General features: G+C 42.4%; 1 protein-coding gene across 1 annotated transcript; it reads left to right on the top strand.

Moving 5' to 3' along the window:
- Positions 1–16,979, top strand: LOC145351370 (ecto-ADP-ribosyltransferase 5-like). The gene is made up of 3 exons (XM_080200982.1): positions 1–90; positions 2,163–2,220; positions 16,156–16,979. Exons 1-3 carry the CDS (start codon positions 1–3, stop codon positions 16,977–16,979), a joined length of 972 nt encoding a protein of 323 aa, XP_080057108.1.
- The last annotated feature ends 320 nt before the right edge of the window (positions 16,980–17,299 follow it).

Here is a 17,299-nt window from a genome sequence, read left to right on the forward strand (position 1 = left end):
ATGCGGAGGCTCCCGGATGTTGAACATTTCCAAAGGGAGATAAATAAGCTATTGCCAGACCGAGGTGTCAACATGCAGATAGGAAATCTGGTAACATTCAAATGAAAATCAGCCATCAAGTAACTGAATGGTTTGACGCGCTGAATTATTTCTAGATGTGTGTGTGTGTGTGCTATTTTAGGGAAAAAAGACAGAGTTCTAGTTCCTAAGCAATATAACATGACAATACATGTTTGCATACCAACATGGGAATTCGGAGCATGATAGGTCACTTGTCCCCTCAAACCTGCTCCGTCGTTCAAGAAGGTAATGGCTGATCTGAACGTAACTCCAATTTCCCCATTCCTGCCCCAACCCCTTGCAAAGCAGAAATGTAGCTTGGTCTTTGCAATATACACAAAGGTGCGACCTGCACTACCTTTGGTGAGTGAGAGTCCCAGAGACTCACCACCCTATGAAAGAAAACCAAATCTGTCTGATGTAAGCGGCCTCTTACTTCTAAAGAGTGACGCTTCTTCCAGACTTTCCAACATGAATAATCATCTTCCTCGCTTGCACCCTGAGGATCTTGGACATTTTCTATCAAGTCTCTCTTACACTTCTAATCTCCCTTGGACACGAAATTAACCTCATGAACCGTTCCTGATAAAAAAATCCCTCCGTCCGCCCCAAACCCCCACCCAACCCACCGTCTTAGTGCAGTTAACATTTTCTGAACCGCCTCTAACGTGTTTACATATTTCCTCAAATAAGGAGATCAAAACTGTGCATAATAACCCAGTATGATTTCACCAATGTCCAAAAAATCTGAAACATGACCTCATTACTTTTGTAACCAATTCTCTTCTCATTAAATTATATTATTATATGACATGTCCGAAATAATTGTCTTACACTCTCGTTTATCTTAGCGCATTAACCAACTAAGCCGTTTTCTTTGAATGCCAGCTCCCCAGAATTCAGGTCATCATTCACTTACGAATGACCTGCGCATTCTTAGAAAAGTATTTTGGAAGTTCGGCCAGGATGATTCTAATCTGCAGAATTGTCAGAAACAGAAAAATAAAAATCTGTATCTACAAGACTATTCTGTTTGTGACTTTACCATCAACTGGTTCGGGAATGGCAAGGTTAACACTGAGGCCTAGACAGTTTCTAGTCGGCCACCAACTAAATGGCGTAGAACGCAATGAGTTCTCATCCCTGCCGGAAATCATTGCAGTTTTGACACATTAGCGGGTTTATTGGGAAATTAGAAACAGTTAAATCAATTTAAAGGAACCAGGGAAGTGGGGTGCCAGGAGACTATGTGCGGGGATGAAGCCGAGGGCTAACACCACAGAAAGGATAAGCGAAACTAGAGAATCATAAGACCCTACAGTGCAGAATGAGACCCTTCGGCCCATCGAGTCTGCAAGGAGCACAATCCCGCCCAGGCCCTATTCCCGTAACCCCATATATTTGCCGTGCTATTCCCCTGACACTCTGGTCTATTGAGCATGGCCAATGGACCAAACCTGCACATCTTTGGACTGTGAGAGGAAACCGGAACACCCGGGGGAAACGCACGCGGACACGGCGAGTACGTGCAAATTGCAGACAGACAGTGACCCAAGCCAGAAATTGAACTTAGGCCCCTGGCGCTGTGAGGCAGCAGTGCTTGCCACTGTGGCACTGTGCCGCCCCATAAATATATTAGAGACTGAGACAATAAAAATAACTATATGAAGTAATATCCGGGCAGAAATTCTAAAAACAGAAAGAACGAGAGAAGTCGACGGATCGGGGTGATGAAAGTCTAATCAGTTTCCACTAAATGAAAGGAAAAAATCGAAAGCTGAAGTCGAATCAATTTGATTTCGGAAGAAACAGGTGTGGCTCTGCTCTCAATGTCCTCTAATATGGTGCATACAATCAAGTGTCTGCATATGTGTGTGTGAGAGAGAAAGCGAGAGAGGGGGAGAGAAGGAGAGAGAGAGGGAGAGCGATAGCGGTATTGTAACACAGATTCCAAAGGATGTTAGCGCAAAAAAAAAATCCACTTCATCATTTGGTTCAGACTGAGCTCTGATTACGTTGCGTGACAATTTAAAATATAGTTTAATGTATTCTTACAGTCTCTTGTTTAACGGAGTACAGTAATTACTTTGTGTTTTCTAAAGCAGAGCAAAGAAAATAACAGAGCTCTTTGCAAAGCTGACCGCAGTGAACAGACATCCGGTAAGTTTATTCCTCATTGACGCATTTTGGTTCAGGAAGTGCCGCCAGTTTCCTGTGATTCTGAGCCTCGCAGACTGACCGCATGTAACCACAATCGAGCGCTGCAACGTTTCTCATATAGAAAAAATATTGAGCAAAGCACATAGGGAACATTAGTGTTCTAAAGATAAAGACATCTGTCAACTCTGACAGCAGTATCCACAGCAGTCATCAATGTGACAGCGAAAGATGGTAGGCGCTGCCACAAATAATTTTTATTAGCTTATAAGTAAAAGAGCAAAACAACAAGAGATCATTCTAAGAAAACAACTGCAAACAGAGGTTACTTTTTCTGCTCAGCATGTTTCAGTCTTGTCATTTCTGAAATTTAATATGAGCCACGGATCTTTTACTATCTGTGGCTGCAGCTGCAGTTGAAACGGAAGTTACAGGTTGAATTTATAGAGCAAAAGACCACAAACTAAACACGTTGAAAAGGGGTCTGCTGACAAAGAATACTTTCGAGAAGCATTGCATTTCTTTTTCTCTTGAAAATCCATGCTCTAACGTTGTGTTTGGGAACTTGCGGAACACAGTATAAGTCATGACCAAAATATGGATTGCTTTAGGTCATGTTGGCTGAAGAATGAGTGATAACCAGATTTAACTGTAATAGATCGGCTACTGGTTTTCACGATATTGACGGTGCCCTTTGAATACCATCAGATAATAGAGGCTGATCGACCTTTTTAAGCGATCTATCTTACATTGCCGCATTATCAGTGGACTGCCGCCTCAGTAAAGCATCTCTGTCTCTCTCTTTCTCTCTCTCTCTCTTTCCCTCTCTCTCTCTGTCTGTCTCTCTGTTTACACAGGACATGCAGGAAAGAAGCATCTCGGAACTTATGTTCCCCTCGCGCCTCCTCGTAGATTTCCAAAACTAAAACACCATTATTGTCATATATTACCATATCCTTAATTTTCTCGTCTTCTTCCCTTGGAAATGCACACACGTGATTTCTCATCAGGCACCCTCCTATAGAGTTCGACATTACCATCTTCTTCTCAATGAACACAATGCTTCTGAAAAAAAAAGTTATGAATTTCCCAATCAACACTGATGACAAATTGATGTAGTTATTGTTTCGATGCGTTCTTTCCTGCAACAGGGTGCATTATCTCTGCATTGAGTTTATATGTCAAAAAGAGAGAAGACCTCAATAGGTTTCCGTCGCAATGTCCCTCCCAAAATGATTAGGATCAACCTGTCAGCGTTTTCTCAAAAGGTATCAGTGCGCATTTTGTAAATCCTCTTTATACATACTATCTGTACCTTCTTAAATGCACATAGACCCATTTTGTAACATGGCGACCTTAACAGCATGTGACAGATTAATGTGGCCCAATCATAATTCAGAACATATCTAAAACACATTCCCTGCATTCACATCTTCTCTTTCTAGAAGGAGGAACTCGTTTTTGATTTGCTGTTTAAAGCTTTGCTTACTGATTGCACAACTTCTCCTGATGTCTCATGAATAGACTTACAATAAATATTAGCAGGCCCCGTCCATGACCGTGTTTCTACTTTAGTTTCATTTATTAATTCAATTTAGCTTTTCTTTTCAAGTACTCTCACCACATTACTAATCTGACAATTCAAGTGGATAACAATCGCTTCCCAGTCTCTTTTACATGTCGCAGCAAAATAATAACACAACATTCCTCATGTCTATCGATGATAGCTTGTGCTATTATGGTCTTTATCTACTCAGCTGCCATTCCCACCAAAACCTTTGTATTCATGGATGGTGTGGCAAAATATTTATATTTTGAATTCTTTATATTCGAAGAAGATCTCATTAGTTTCTATTCGCCCCCTTTAAAAATAAATCCCCTGAACGTCTCAGTAGCCTCTCGTGTCATGGACTCCTTGTTGTCTGTATATTTAAAGTGGACCACTTTCCGAAACCTCATTCAATGGTTTTCCTGCATTTGGAATCAATGATGGGCAAAAATCATTCAAAAAAAAATTATTTGCAGAGCAATTAAATTTATGCCAAGATTATACACGAGTTAGAATATAAGAAGAACATGGACTCCTTCCTTGAATGTTGAGGTTTAGACTCTGGAGTATCAGTCATTGAGCAGCATTATTAAAGTCAGGAATAAAAAAAAGGTTAGATCTACTTAGGATTTGGTTTGAACAAATACACAAGTGAAAATTAGGGCCCACACAGGCGAAGAAGATTGTCTTTGTTGGGAAGAACCAGTAGACATGACCTGACTTAAATCATGCAAATTTACATAGAGTCTAGAAAAAAAACTTAAGTATCTTTACTTATTAGCCACAAGTAGGTTTACACTAACACTGCACTTAAGTTACTTTGAAAATCTTCGAGGTGCCACACTTCCGGATCTGTTAGGGTACACAGAGGAATAATATAGCATGGCTAATGCATCTCACCAGCAAGCCTTTTGGAAATCGAGGGACCCAGAGGAAACACACGCAGATAAATGGAGAACTTACAGACGCCACACAGACAGTGGCCGCATCCGGGAATGGAACATTGAGCCTTGCTCTGTGAAGCAGCAGTGCATGCTGGGAACAGAATAATGTTTGCTTGTATGTGAAGGTTTATTTGGCAGTTAGGAAGGGAAATGCAATGTTAGCATTCATGTTGAGAGGGCTAGAATACAAGAGCAGGAACATATTTCTGAGGCTGTATAAAACACTGGCCTGACCCCATTTGGTGTATTGCGAACAGTTTTGGGCCCTGTAAAGCAGGAAGCATGTGCTGGCCTTGGAAAATATCCAGAGAAGATTCAGAAGAATTATCTCTGGAATGCAAATCTTGCTGTATGAGGAACGGTTGAACACTCTGGGTCTGCACTCGTAGGAGTTTCGAAGGATGGAGGTGGGGGGGTGGGGGTTGGGGTATCTTATTGAAATTTACAGGATACTGCAAGGCCCGGATAGAGTGGACGTGGAGAGGATGTTTCCACCAGGAGGAAAATATAGCACCAGAGGGCGCAAGCTCAGGCTAAAAGGACGATCCATTAAAAAAGGGATGAGGGGAAATTTCTTCCGCTGGAGAGTGTTGAATCTGTGGAACTCCTTGCTGCACAGAGCTAGGGAGGCCAAGTCATTCAGTGGCTTTAAGACAGAGATAGATAGATTCTGGATTAATAACGGAATGAGAGTTTATGGGGAAAGGCAGGAGAATGGGGATGAGAAAAATAACAGCTATGATTGAATGGCAGAACAGAATCGATAGGCCAAGTGGCCTAATTCTGCTCCTATGTCTTATGTTCTTTCGGTCTAATGTCTTTTAAGGTGCCACGACATGTTGAAAACGAAGCTAGAAAGGGAAATCTGATCGTTGGCCTTATTAATTGAGGTGTAAGTAGACAATATCAAACGATCTGAGAATGTTTATTAGGTGTGAAGCTGACTTTGAGGTAATTCGTTTTGTCTGAATGCGGGCATTTGGAATGCTCGCAAGACAGGCAAGATGTTGAAAATGGGTTTATTGGAATGTTGCCAGTAATGAACAACTTCAATATCTGCAGAAAAACAGGACAACAAGGTGTGCTCTTGCTAGTAGAGAGAAACATTATAGGATATTTCATAGTGATAGTATTATTAATACTGAGAGCCTGATTTCTTGAAAATTCAGGAAAAAAATCCATGACAAGATTATTTCGTGGCATGTGAACATTGTTGCCACGTGCAGAATTTTACCTTTCAAAAGTTGACAGTTTCATAGATCATTTAAGAATTAACCATTTTGCTGTGGGTCAGAAGTCACATGTAGGCCAGGCCAGACACATACGGGTGGCAGATTTCCTTCCAAAAATGACATTGCGGAACGAGTTGGGTTTTTACGACAATCGACAATGGTTTCATGGTCATCATTAGATTTTGGTTCCAGAAATTTATTCAATTCAATTCAACTGCAGTACCAGATGTGTTTGTCATTATCAAGGCTGGACAGTTTGATGGAAGTCCGTTCAATTCTACATTTCTACGGCTGAAATAAAATTGGGAACATACATAGTTCAGGAGTACGTGGTGAAGGGAAGGGTCTGGAAGATTGATGTTACAAACAATGAAAACATGTTCAATTATGCAAATGAACTGCTGAGATGCTCTCTGGCTGTAACATTCTATCTCACTGCAACATAACTTTCAATTGTCTTTTTTATATGTTTTCTGTGCCACTGAGCTCTATTGGTTACTGGAAATTTTTTTCTCCAACGGTAGATGAATCCCTCGGCGCAGAAATAAGCACAGAACTGAAACTAGAAGGAATCCTGGCGATTTCAAGAAACGCGAATCGCTGGAGCAATGCAGCTGCCACTTTACATCTTACTTCTCTTACTCTGCTTGGACAGTGAGTGTTTTCATTCTATTTGATGACCATAGCAATACGGTCATTAATGTGGGCGATTATCGATTTTCATCTGCTGCAAAATTTGGGACAAAAAACAACATTAGGGGAAACTCTCCGGCCCATCCTGATGGCCGTGCGGCGGTTTGCAAAAATCAATGGGCGATTTCAAGGTCATTGACTAAGCTGGGAATTTCTGGTCTCGCGAGTGAACTTTTGTTTGTGGTGTTCACATGTAAACTAAAGAGACAATTGCCAATCCCATTACTTCAGGGAAGTTTGAGGGTCATTGGATCTGTTGCAAAAGCGGTCAGTGATGTATATTCAACTTTCCAACTCCCACAATACGTTCAGGTAGAGGTTGATTATTTCTTGGATTGATCCATAAGAGTGAATATGTTTGGAAGAGGGTTATGCATCCAATCGATAGAAAAAATGATAAGTATTAATCAGAGTTGGATATTGAGCAGGGGTGAGATTGCACGGGGGAGTCGAGGACATGAATTCCATCAAAATAGAAAGCTCTTTATGCAGTTCATCTCCTCGAGCCTTTTCGGCCATTTAATTAAAATGATAAAGGCCACGAGGTCCACATTGCTGATTTATGTTTCTATTGCTTTGAAACCTTTACCCTGTAAAAAATCGCTGGTAACATACTTGATACTTTCAAATAATCCTGTGAATGTATCACATTTTCACAGTGAATCCCGACTTTCACATGCATCTAAACGTTCGGCCAATGTTATTCATGAAATGGTGAGCTGTATGTTAGACAGCCTAACATTAGTGCAGACATTCAGGAGAACATACTGCAGCGGTGTTGCGGTCCAGCCAAAGATTTGACTTTCCTATATGTGAATTGTGGGAAGGAGTTGGGTCAAATGGATCAATTGTCAGTCGGAGGGATTGTAAGGGGCTTTTCTTCATACGTTGTTGGGTGAGGATGTGGCTGGCTAGACTAGCCGGGATTGGCCATCCCTCATTTGGGATGGAGGTGGTGAGCAGTCTGCTTGAACCATTGTGTTTCTTGTGATCTAGGGAGGATGTTTGTTCATTTAATGCTAAGTTTTAAGTTTGCTACGTAAAATGAGAATGAACAAGAAACATGCACTTAAATACGTGCTGGAAACCAACTACAGTGGTCAGGATGTGATCTGACCAAGCTGAATCTATGACAACCAGGCAAATCTGCCAAGACTGAATGCGTTTGAAGGAGATTTGTCTACGTACAATAAAGAAGTGAAGGTTATGGCAAAAAAAAACAGATTCTCCCTAAATGGGAAGAGAAATAGAAATGTTGCTGAAACAGAAGCCGTGAAGATAAAACCAGTAAGAGTTGGAAAATAAAGTTGAGAACCAGAATGAGTAGAAAAGATTCAGATACAACTGCTAATATAAATAAGAAGGAGCAAAGTGACAGAGGCTGCCAGGTGACACAAAAGGATATTAGACAAAGAACACTTCCATCATTTTGTAACTATTTATACAAACTACTGATTGAAATAATGGAACACGTTGTGGACACATAATAGACTTACTCATGAGGTCAGCGTGCATTGTTAAGGTGACCAACTTGCTCCTGCCTTTACCAAGGTAGGTTATGCTATTCAGATCACGGTGAAAGAGAATTTGGCTAAGGCACTTGATTTTTTTTTAAATAAGTATTGCATAGGTTGTCTCTTTGGAACGTTGTTAAGACATCAGGACTCGATATCAGGGCGTGCCAGAGTACTGAGGGAAGATGGATGGGAAACTTCCGATGCATTATTTGCAACATTGCATGCTTCTTTAAACTCACAGCCATTGTCAGAGGATGGAACAATTGAAAAAAGTGACAATTTCCTTGAAAAATTATATTAAAAAAATCAAAAATAATTTCACTAACCACAGGTTGGTAGACTAGACGTCAGTGGCGGTGGTGCTTTTAAAATGATAATTCTGGGCAAAAGTAACTGTGTCTTGGAAAGTTGAAGATTGGCTAAGGAGAACCAGCACGGCTTTGTTGCGAGAAAATCAAGTTTAATCAGCTAGCTTTCGTTTTATTTCTCTAAAGGAAACTGTGAATTCTTTTGGGAGAATTGTAGTTGACATGGCCGATCGGAATTAAATAAAATGCTGGTGTCGGCAAAGTTGGAGCTCATGGAATAATAGAAAGGGCGACAACAAGGATATGAAATTAGCTAATTATGAGCAGCAGTGAGAAAAAAATATTTTCTCCTTGCTCCAGGCAGGTTTTCAGTCGTGTTTAGTAGCCCTGTTTCTCCTGATTAATTGAAACACCTTAGAACTTGACCTAAAGACCATGTTTTCAAAATTGGCAAATGATACGAAAGTTGCAAATATTGTGAACTGTGATGCGGGTAGTACAACATTCCAGGAGTTCATTGGCAGGTTGTGATATCACTGCCAAATGACAGCTGAATTTTTCGTGAAAAGGCGTGTGAATGTTTATAAGAAGAATGCAGAGAGTCTGTATAAAGTAAGCGGTAACATTCTCAGAAAGGTGTAGGGGCTTAGAAATCTGGGCAGAAATTAAGCTGGAGACTTTGACGATGTGGTAGATGAAGGGCACTGTCTACTGGCTTTTATGAATGAGAGCACAGATTACAAAAATAACAAATGTATATTGACTGGTTCAGTCTCAATTGGAGGTGGATTAACGATGATAAGGCAGTTATGATTAGAGAAGAAAAGCCTGAGCAGATATTCAATATTCCAATAAAATCATGCCCGGTCTTGACAGAGGAATAAGCAGAGTCAAATCCCATTGGCAAAGGATCGAAAATCAAATGCAATTAAGAAATTAAGCTTTGCAGATATAGAACAAAGAAAAATATAGCACAGGAACAGGCCTTTCGGCACACCAAGCCTGTATCGATTGTGATGGCCTCATTAGGCAACAAAAATAAAACGTTCTGCCCTTACTCTGTCTGTATTATTCTCTCCCCTCCTTACTTGCTTCTACCAGAATAGACTAGGCCTGAAATCGTTGGAGTTTAGAAGGCTGAGGGGGAATCTTATAGAGACATTTCAGATAATGAAGGGGATGGATAGGGTAGAGGTAGAGAGATTCTTCCCGCTTAGAAAAGATAGCAGAACTAGAGGGCACAGCCTCAAAATAAGGGGGGGGGGGGGTGGTGGCAGTTTAGATCAGAGTTGAGGAAGAACTTCTTCACTCAAAGGGTGGTGAGTCTCTGGAATTCTCTGAAGTGGTGGAGGATACCTAGCTGAATATATTTAAGTCACGAGTAGATAATTCCCTTGTCTATCAGAAACCTAAGGGTTATTGAGAGAAAGCGGGAAAGTGGAACTGATCCACTTCAGATCAGCCATGATCTTGTTGAATGGCGGGGCAGGCTCGAAGGGCTAGATGGCCTACTCCTGCTCCTATTTCTTATCTTATCTCTTATCACCTCCTCTGGCAGCGCGTTCAAGGCACCCAACACTCTCTGCGTAACTTCCGAGCACATCCCCCTGAAGCATTGGCTCTCTCACCTAAACCGTGCACTCTCTTGCAATTGGCACCTCCAACCGAGAGAGAGAAAAAAAAACATCCGAGTACTCATCCTGCCTATGTCTCTCATACTTTTGTAGACCTCTATCAGGTTCCCCCTCAGCCTCCATCTTTGCAGTGAAAACAATCCTTATCTATTCAACCTTTCCACGAAGTCAATATCCTCGAGACCAGGCAAAATCATGGTGAACTTTCTTTGCACTCCTTTCCTTTGCTTCCTGTCCTTCTGGCATTGTGGTGACCAGAACTGCGCACAGTATTCCAAATGCGGCCTAAGCAAGGTTTTCTATAGATGTACCTTGATTCCCCAATTCTTGTACTCAATGCCCTGGCTAATGAAGACAAGCAGCCCACGTGCCTTCTCAATCAACCTGACCACCTGTGTTGCAACTTTTAGGGAATTGTGATCTTGCAATGCCCAAGTCACTCCATGTTAAAGCCCTCAGGGTTCTGCCATTGACTGTATTATTCACACTTAAATGCATTGCCTCGCATTTGTCCGGATAAAAATCCATCTGCCACTTCTGATCTCCAGTTTGCAACCTATCTGTATCGTAAGGTCATACAATCAAATAAACACAGAATGTATGGCACGGAGACAGTCCTTTCGACCCATATTGGTACATACATACCAAAAAAAACATCGAGGCTGACCCCACTTTCCTGCTTTTGACCCATATCCCTCTAAAATTTTCTTATCCATGATTCTGTCCAAATATCACTTAAATATTACCTATGCACCTGCCTCAAAAACTTCCCCCAGCAACTCATACCATGCACATGCACCTCTGCTTCAAAACGTTGCTGCTCATGTTCCCATTAATTATTTCCTTACTCCTTTACTTAAACCTCTGCCCTCTCATTCTCCATTCCCCAACGCTGGACCAATGATTGATTGCATTCATCCTGTGCATGCCTCTCTTGATCTTACACACCACGATCAAATCTCCCCTCAGTCCCTTAGGCTCCAAAGAAAATAGTCCTAACCGTCCAATCTCTCCCTCCAATTGTGCCCCTGGAATCCTGGCAGCTTCCTTGTAAATGTCTTCTGCACTCTCTCTGTGTTAATAACATCTTTCCTATAGCAAGGCGACCAACACAATACTTCAGATGTGGCCTCACCTGCGTCCAGTACAACTGCAACACAATTTCCCAACTTCAATAATTAATACCCTGACTGATGAAGGCCTTCTTCACTGCCCCAACTACCTGTGACTCCAGCTTTAGAGAACAGTGCGCCTGAACGCCGAAGTCCCTCCATTCCATTATATTTCCTAAGATCCTGCTATTCACCGTGAAAGTCCTCCCCTGATTTGACTTTCCAAATGCAACACCTCACCCTTTTCTGAATTGAACTCCATTTGCTATTCTTGGCCCACTTCCCAGCTGTTATAAATCATGTGGCAATTATTGGCAACCTTCCTCACTGTCAACAATACCGCCGATTTTAGTGTCATCTGCTAAGTTAATGATAATGCCCTGCACATCCTCATCCAAATCGTTGATATCGATAACAAACGGTATTATGGGATCAGCACTGACCCCTGAGGCATATCACGAGTCACAGATGTCCATTCCAACAAGCATCCTTCCACCAATTTCTCTGTTCCCTACAATTACATGCCCAATGTGCGACCTCTCGCTAGATCCCGTCTGGTCAAACCTTCCAGGGTAGCCTACTATGTGGAACTTTACCAAAGGCCTCACTGAAGTCCATATAAACTACGTTGACTGCCCTCCGTTCATAAGAACATAAGGACATAAGAAATAGGAGCAGGAGTAGGCCATCTAGCCCTTCGAGCCTGCCCCGCCATTCAATAAGATCATGGCTGATCTGTCGCTGCTCAGTTCCACTTTCCCGCCCTCTCCCCATAACCCTTAATCCCCTCTCTTATCAAAAACCCATCAACCCGCGTCTTAAAAATATTTAGCGAGGCAGCCTCCACCACTTCAACGGGCAGAGAATTCCAGAGATTCACCACCCTTTGAGTGAAGAAGTTCCTCCGCAACTCCGTTCTAAACCGCCCCCCTTTTATCTTGAGGCTGTGCCCCCTAGTCCTACTGTCTTTTTTGAGCGGGAAGAGTCTCTCCACCTCTATCCTATCCATCCCATTCATCATCTTATACGTCTCAATGAGATCTCCCCTCATTCTTCTAAACTCTAACGAGTACAAGCGTAGTTTATTCAGCCTCTCCTCATAGCTCAACCCCCTCAACTCCGGTATCAGCCTAGTAAACCTCCTCTGCACTCCCTCCAAGGCCAAAATATCTTTGCGCAGGTGCGGCGCCCAAAACTGCACATAGTACTCCAGCTGCGGCCTCACCAATGCCTTATACAGCTGCAGCAAGACCTCCCTACTTTTATATTCAATCCCCCTCGCTATGAAGGCCAGCATCCTATTCGCCTTCCTGACCACCTGCTGCACCTGCTAGCTGGGTTTTTGCGACTCATGCACAAGGACCCCGAGGTCCCTCTGCACCGTCGCCTGCTGCAGTTTTTCGCCCCGTAAGTAATAGTCCTTCCTACCATTCTTCCTACCAAAGTGGACCACCTCACACTTGCCAACATTAAATTCCATTTGCCATTTCCTGGCCCATTCGCCCAGCCTATCTAGATCCTTCTGCAGACTCTCCACACCCTCCGCACAATTTGCCGTTCCACCAATCTTGGTGTCATCAGCAAATTTCGACACCCTACACTCGGTTCCCTCCTCCAGATCATCTATATAAATGGTAAAAAGCTGAGGCCCCAGCACCGACCCCTGGGGCACTCCACTAGTCACCATCCGCCAATCCGAATAGCACCCGTTGACCCCCACTCTCTGCCTCCTATTTGACAACCAATCCTCTATCCACGCTAACACCCTACCCCCAACTCCATGTCCCTCGACCTTCTGCAATAACCTCTTGTGAGGTACTTTGTCAAACGCCTTCTGAAAATCTAGAAAGACCACATTCACCGGCTCTCCTCTATCCACCGCCCTAGACACATCCTCATAGAACTCCAGTAAATTTGTCAGACACGACTTCCCTTTAATGAAACCGTGCTGCATCAACATTCCTTGTCGCTTCATCAAGTAATTATAAAAACAAATGTATGTCATGACCTATCATAAAAAAAAAACTCTGAATAATTGTAATCAAACTGGGCCTTCCCAAGGGCTTATATAGATTACCCTTCACAACCGTCTCTACATCCTTTTGTAGCCTGTGGAATTCCACGACACTATTAGCAACCCCAGAAATTATAACTTCATCCGCAAACTACTAATCAGACCACCTACATTTCCTCCAGATCATTTATACACACTACCAAGAACAGAAGTCCCAGCACTAATATCTCCTGAACAGCGCTAGCTGCAGATCCCCACAATGAAAAAGAGCCTTTTCGCAACTATACTCTGTCTTCAAATACCAAACCAGTTCTATATCACCTAATCAGCTCACAACAAATCCTATGCGATTTTCGTTTTTGTACCAGACTGCCATGTTGTACGTTATGAAACGCCTTACTAAATTCCATATAAACTACATCCATAGTACTTCCCTCATCATCTTTGTCAGTTCGAAGTAAAAGAGGCGGGTGCAATTTTGTCTTTCAAAAAGTGTTTAGGCAGTTACATGGCTAAGATGGTTATGGACGGATATAGGCCAAACACGGGCAATCGGGACCAGCTTAGGCGTTAAAAGGGGGTAGTATGGGAAAGTTGTGCCGAAGGGCCTATTTCCATGCTGTAAACTTCTATGGCTCTATGACTCTTCATAAATCTCAGTCAAAATGGTGAGCCTTCCCCGTCCAAAACCATGCTGCCTCTTAGTAACTAGTCAATTTCCTTCCAAATGTGCATGTATCCTATCCCTATGTATCTTCTCCAAAACTTTCCCACCACTGAGAACAGGCTCACCGCCCTATGACTTCTTGGATTATCCCTACTTCCTTTCTTAAACAAGGGAATTGCATTGGCTCCAGTCTTCTTCAGTCTTATGGAATCTCTCCTGGATGAAGAGGACATGAAAATATCTTTTAGTGCCCTAACTATTTCTCCCTTTGCCTCCCGCAGCAACCTGGATGGAACCCATCTGGCTTTGGGTACTTATCTAACTTGATGCAATTTAGGATACTCAACACTTCTCCATCGATATATTGACATTATCTAGAACTTTCAGGCATTTATGCTTGGCCTCAAAACCCGTCACTTCCTTCTCCTTGGTGGACACCGAAAGGATCTCACCCACTTCCTGTGACTCCACGCATAACATCTTCCATTGTACTTGAGTGGGCACACTCCTTCTACTGCTACCGTGATGCTGCTAATCTATGCATATAAAGCCTTGGGAATCCCCTTGAATCTGTTTGTTCAAGACTTTGCATGCCTTAATTTAGTCCTTATAATTCCACGTTCAAATTCTTTCCTACTTTCCCTATACTTCTCATCAGCTTCCAGATGCCTAAAGCGAACAGATGCTTCATTTTTCCCTTGGATTAAGTTTTCAATTCCCCTTGTCATCCTGGGCTCCCGAATCCTGCCTTTTTTTATCATTCATTTTTGCAGGGTACGCCTGCCCTGCACTTCAATCGACTGGCTACTTAAAGCCTCCATATGCCACTCATGTGGAAAATATTTTTTGAGGACTAATGATTGGGGTTTGGAACTCATTGCCTGGGAGAATGGTGGAGTCGGGCCAATACGTATATTCAAAAGGGAATTGGGTCAATATTTGATTAGAACAAAAATGCACAGAGCGACGGCTCTGGCACTCTGTAACATGTTCCTTCAGAGCTTCCAACATAGACCCAAAAGACAAATAAGCTCATTCTGTACTTGCCTACATTATGGTTCGATGAGTAGTTGTGTGACGCTCTGGCTTCATATTAATTTATTACATCAACAAGAATAGATCAATTTCCCGATGATAGCTTTACATTCCACACGTTTTATGATTTTTATCAAACATCTTTCATCTTCTTGCAAAATTATTTGGCAATTGTTCACTTTTTAAGAAAAAGTAATATGGCTATCATGTTAGTTTCCGGAGTTCATCGGGAGAAAGGGTAAACAATTTATGCTCTTTTGTTCTGCTACGGCTGCTGTTTCCAAATGATAGAGGTATTCTTTTATCACCGCATTGATTTACCTCGTGTTATTCATTTATATGTGCAGATTGTTAGTGCTGCTTCATTTGTTTTGCAATTGTTGATGAATGGTTTACACGTTAGAGGGACAGAGGGAAACTTTTTTTCCTAATGAAATGAATTCAGAACAGGCGAGAGCCTGGGTAAAATTATGAATGTGTTGGTCGAGCCTGATGTCAGAAATTGTACTTCACACACATTGATCCGTTTAAAAAAAAAATGAGCGAAATACATTTTTGTGAGAGTCCATTTGATGACTCGGCGTATGCGTGCTTGAAGTGAAAGGCATGTGATTTTGTGGTGATCATTGTACATGGTAGAAAGAAAGGATGTTTCACGGTGACAAAGGTTCAATAATATTCAAGTCGCCAAGCTTTTCATGCACTAGCCTTTACGTTTACAGTAAGGGGACCCCCAACACAAATGTTTTGACGGTGAAAGTGCAAATCGAAGCTTTAGTCGCAACAGACGTTAACACGAGTTGGGATAATCTCCCTTTGCCAGCGTAATGGATGTTGTAAGTTTCAATCTCACGTGTTTAGTTCTTGACCTGACATGAACCATCTGTATCAAGGAAGGCTGTACTGCAACCCCATCACGCAGGCCAATGACTCATCTGCAGGAGGTAAATTTTGAAGTCCCATCTACCTTGTGAAACAGACCCTGCTCTTTTGTAGAACAAGGCAGAGACTGCATGCACATGAGATATTTTCAGGAGCTCATCACCTCCCGAAATAGATCTCAGAAAATGCGTTCCTTCCGCATCTAGCATTTAGCAAGTATAAAGTTTGGCGTGTCTGCTTGACATCGGTACACTGGAAAATGTGGAAGCCGGCGAGTAGTGGAATCTGTAAGACTTAACACATGTGATCAACTGACCACTTATTAACGGATTAACCCGATTTGATTCACAGATCAGAGGATTCCATCTAACAAGCCTGGCAGGAAATATGTCAAGTTGGATATGGCCAAAAATTCTGCCGCTTACATATTCACTCAAACCCCGGCGGCTGATCAGGCGGCCATTGATTACATCCGGGATGAATGGGCTGACAGAAAAGATTTCCTTAAAGTATGGGATGATGCCAGGAAAGGTTTGAGGCGCCATGTGGCCATTCCAGAAGGATTACGAAGGGAGCACCTGATGGCAATTCACGCTTACACGCAGGAATCTACACTGTACCGCGAGTTCAACGAAGCAATTAGGCAGTTCGGCTCAAACGATTCCACCTATCATGAGAACTTCCATTTCAAATGTTTCCATTACCTCCTCTCTGTCGCCCTGGATACCTTAAAGAGTAACGTTCACAGCACATTCAGGGGGGTTCCCATACTATTCAACGCAACGAGGGGGGAAGCAGTCCGGCTAGGCCAATTTTCTTCGACTTCATTCGATATGGCAATTGCGCAGGCATTCCTGCAGCCAAACTCAGCAGAAAACACTTTGTTTAACATCGAGACCAAATTGGGCGTCCCAGTCAGTAACTTCTCAGCGACGTATTTTGAAAACGAGGTCCTCATTCCGCCCATTGAGGTCTTCGAGGTCAAAGATGTGTCTGATTGCGAAAAAAGTATTGAATCTTGTTGGGTCAATATTACACTGTCAGCAAAAGGGTGCCAGGGCACTGCCGTAACAGTGGACATCTCGAACGGTGCATTCAAGGTGAGAAACAGGAATGCATCTTGCCCTGAACATTGTGAGTGCTTTGTTACGAAAGTTTCTGAGCCTGACGGTTGAAATTTGTGAATAATGTTGCATTTAATAATGTTTGCTACTGGACGATATTTGTTTACCCATCGTTAATATAACCACTTGCCAATTGACAGGACGCACTTGTTATTTATTGCCACTGTCTACTTGATAGCTAAAACAGCGAATTTCCAGTTGCAGCACAAGCCGAACACATTTTAGGCTTGGGTTTCTAAGGTGTAAGAAATATTCCTGCCACACAAGTGCCAAGAAAACAAAATCTCGAACGAGAAGACAATCTAAAGTCGCTCTTTACCCTTCACTAGCATTACTGTGGATGAATTCATCCAATACATCATTCTGGGCTT

The sequence above is a fragment of the Carcharhinus amblyrhynchos genome, chromosome 13 (assembly GCF_965287045.1).
Source record: "Carcharhinus amblyrhynchos chromosome 13, sCarAmb.v2.hapA, whole genome shotgun sequence".
Lineage (NCBI taxonomy): Eukaryota > Metazoa > Chordata > Chondrichthyes > Carcharhiniformes > Carcharhinidae > Carcharhinus > Carcharhinus amblyrhynchos.

Excerpts from the sequence above, each read along its gene's own strand:
- LOC145351370 (XM_080200982.1), top strand. The coding sequence starts at position 1 with ATGCGGAGGCTCCCGGATGTTGAACATTTCCAAAGGGAGATAAATAAG. Across the intron at positions 91-2,162 it reads ACATGCAGATAGGAAATCTG|CAGAGCAAAGAAAATAACAG; the intron begins GTAACATTCAAA and ends TGTTTTCTAAAG. Across the intron at positions 2,221-16,155 it reads CCGCAGTGAACAGACATCCG|ATCAGAGGATTCCATCTAAC; the intron begins GTAAGTTTATTC and ends TTTGATTCACAG.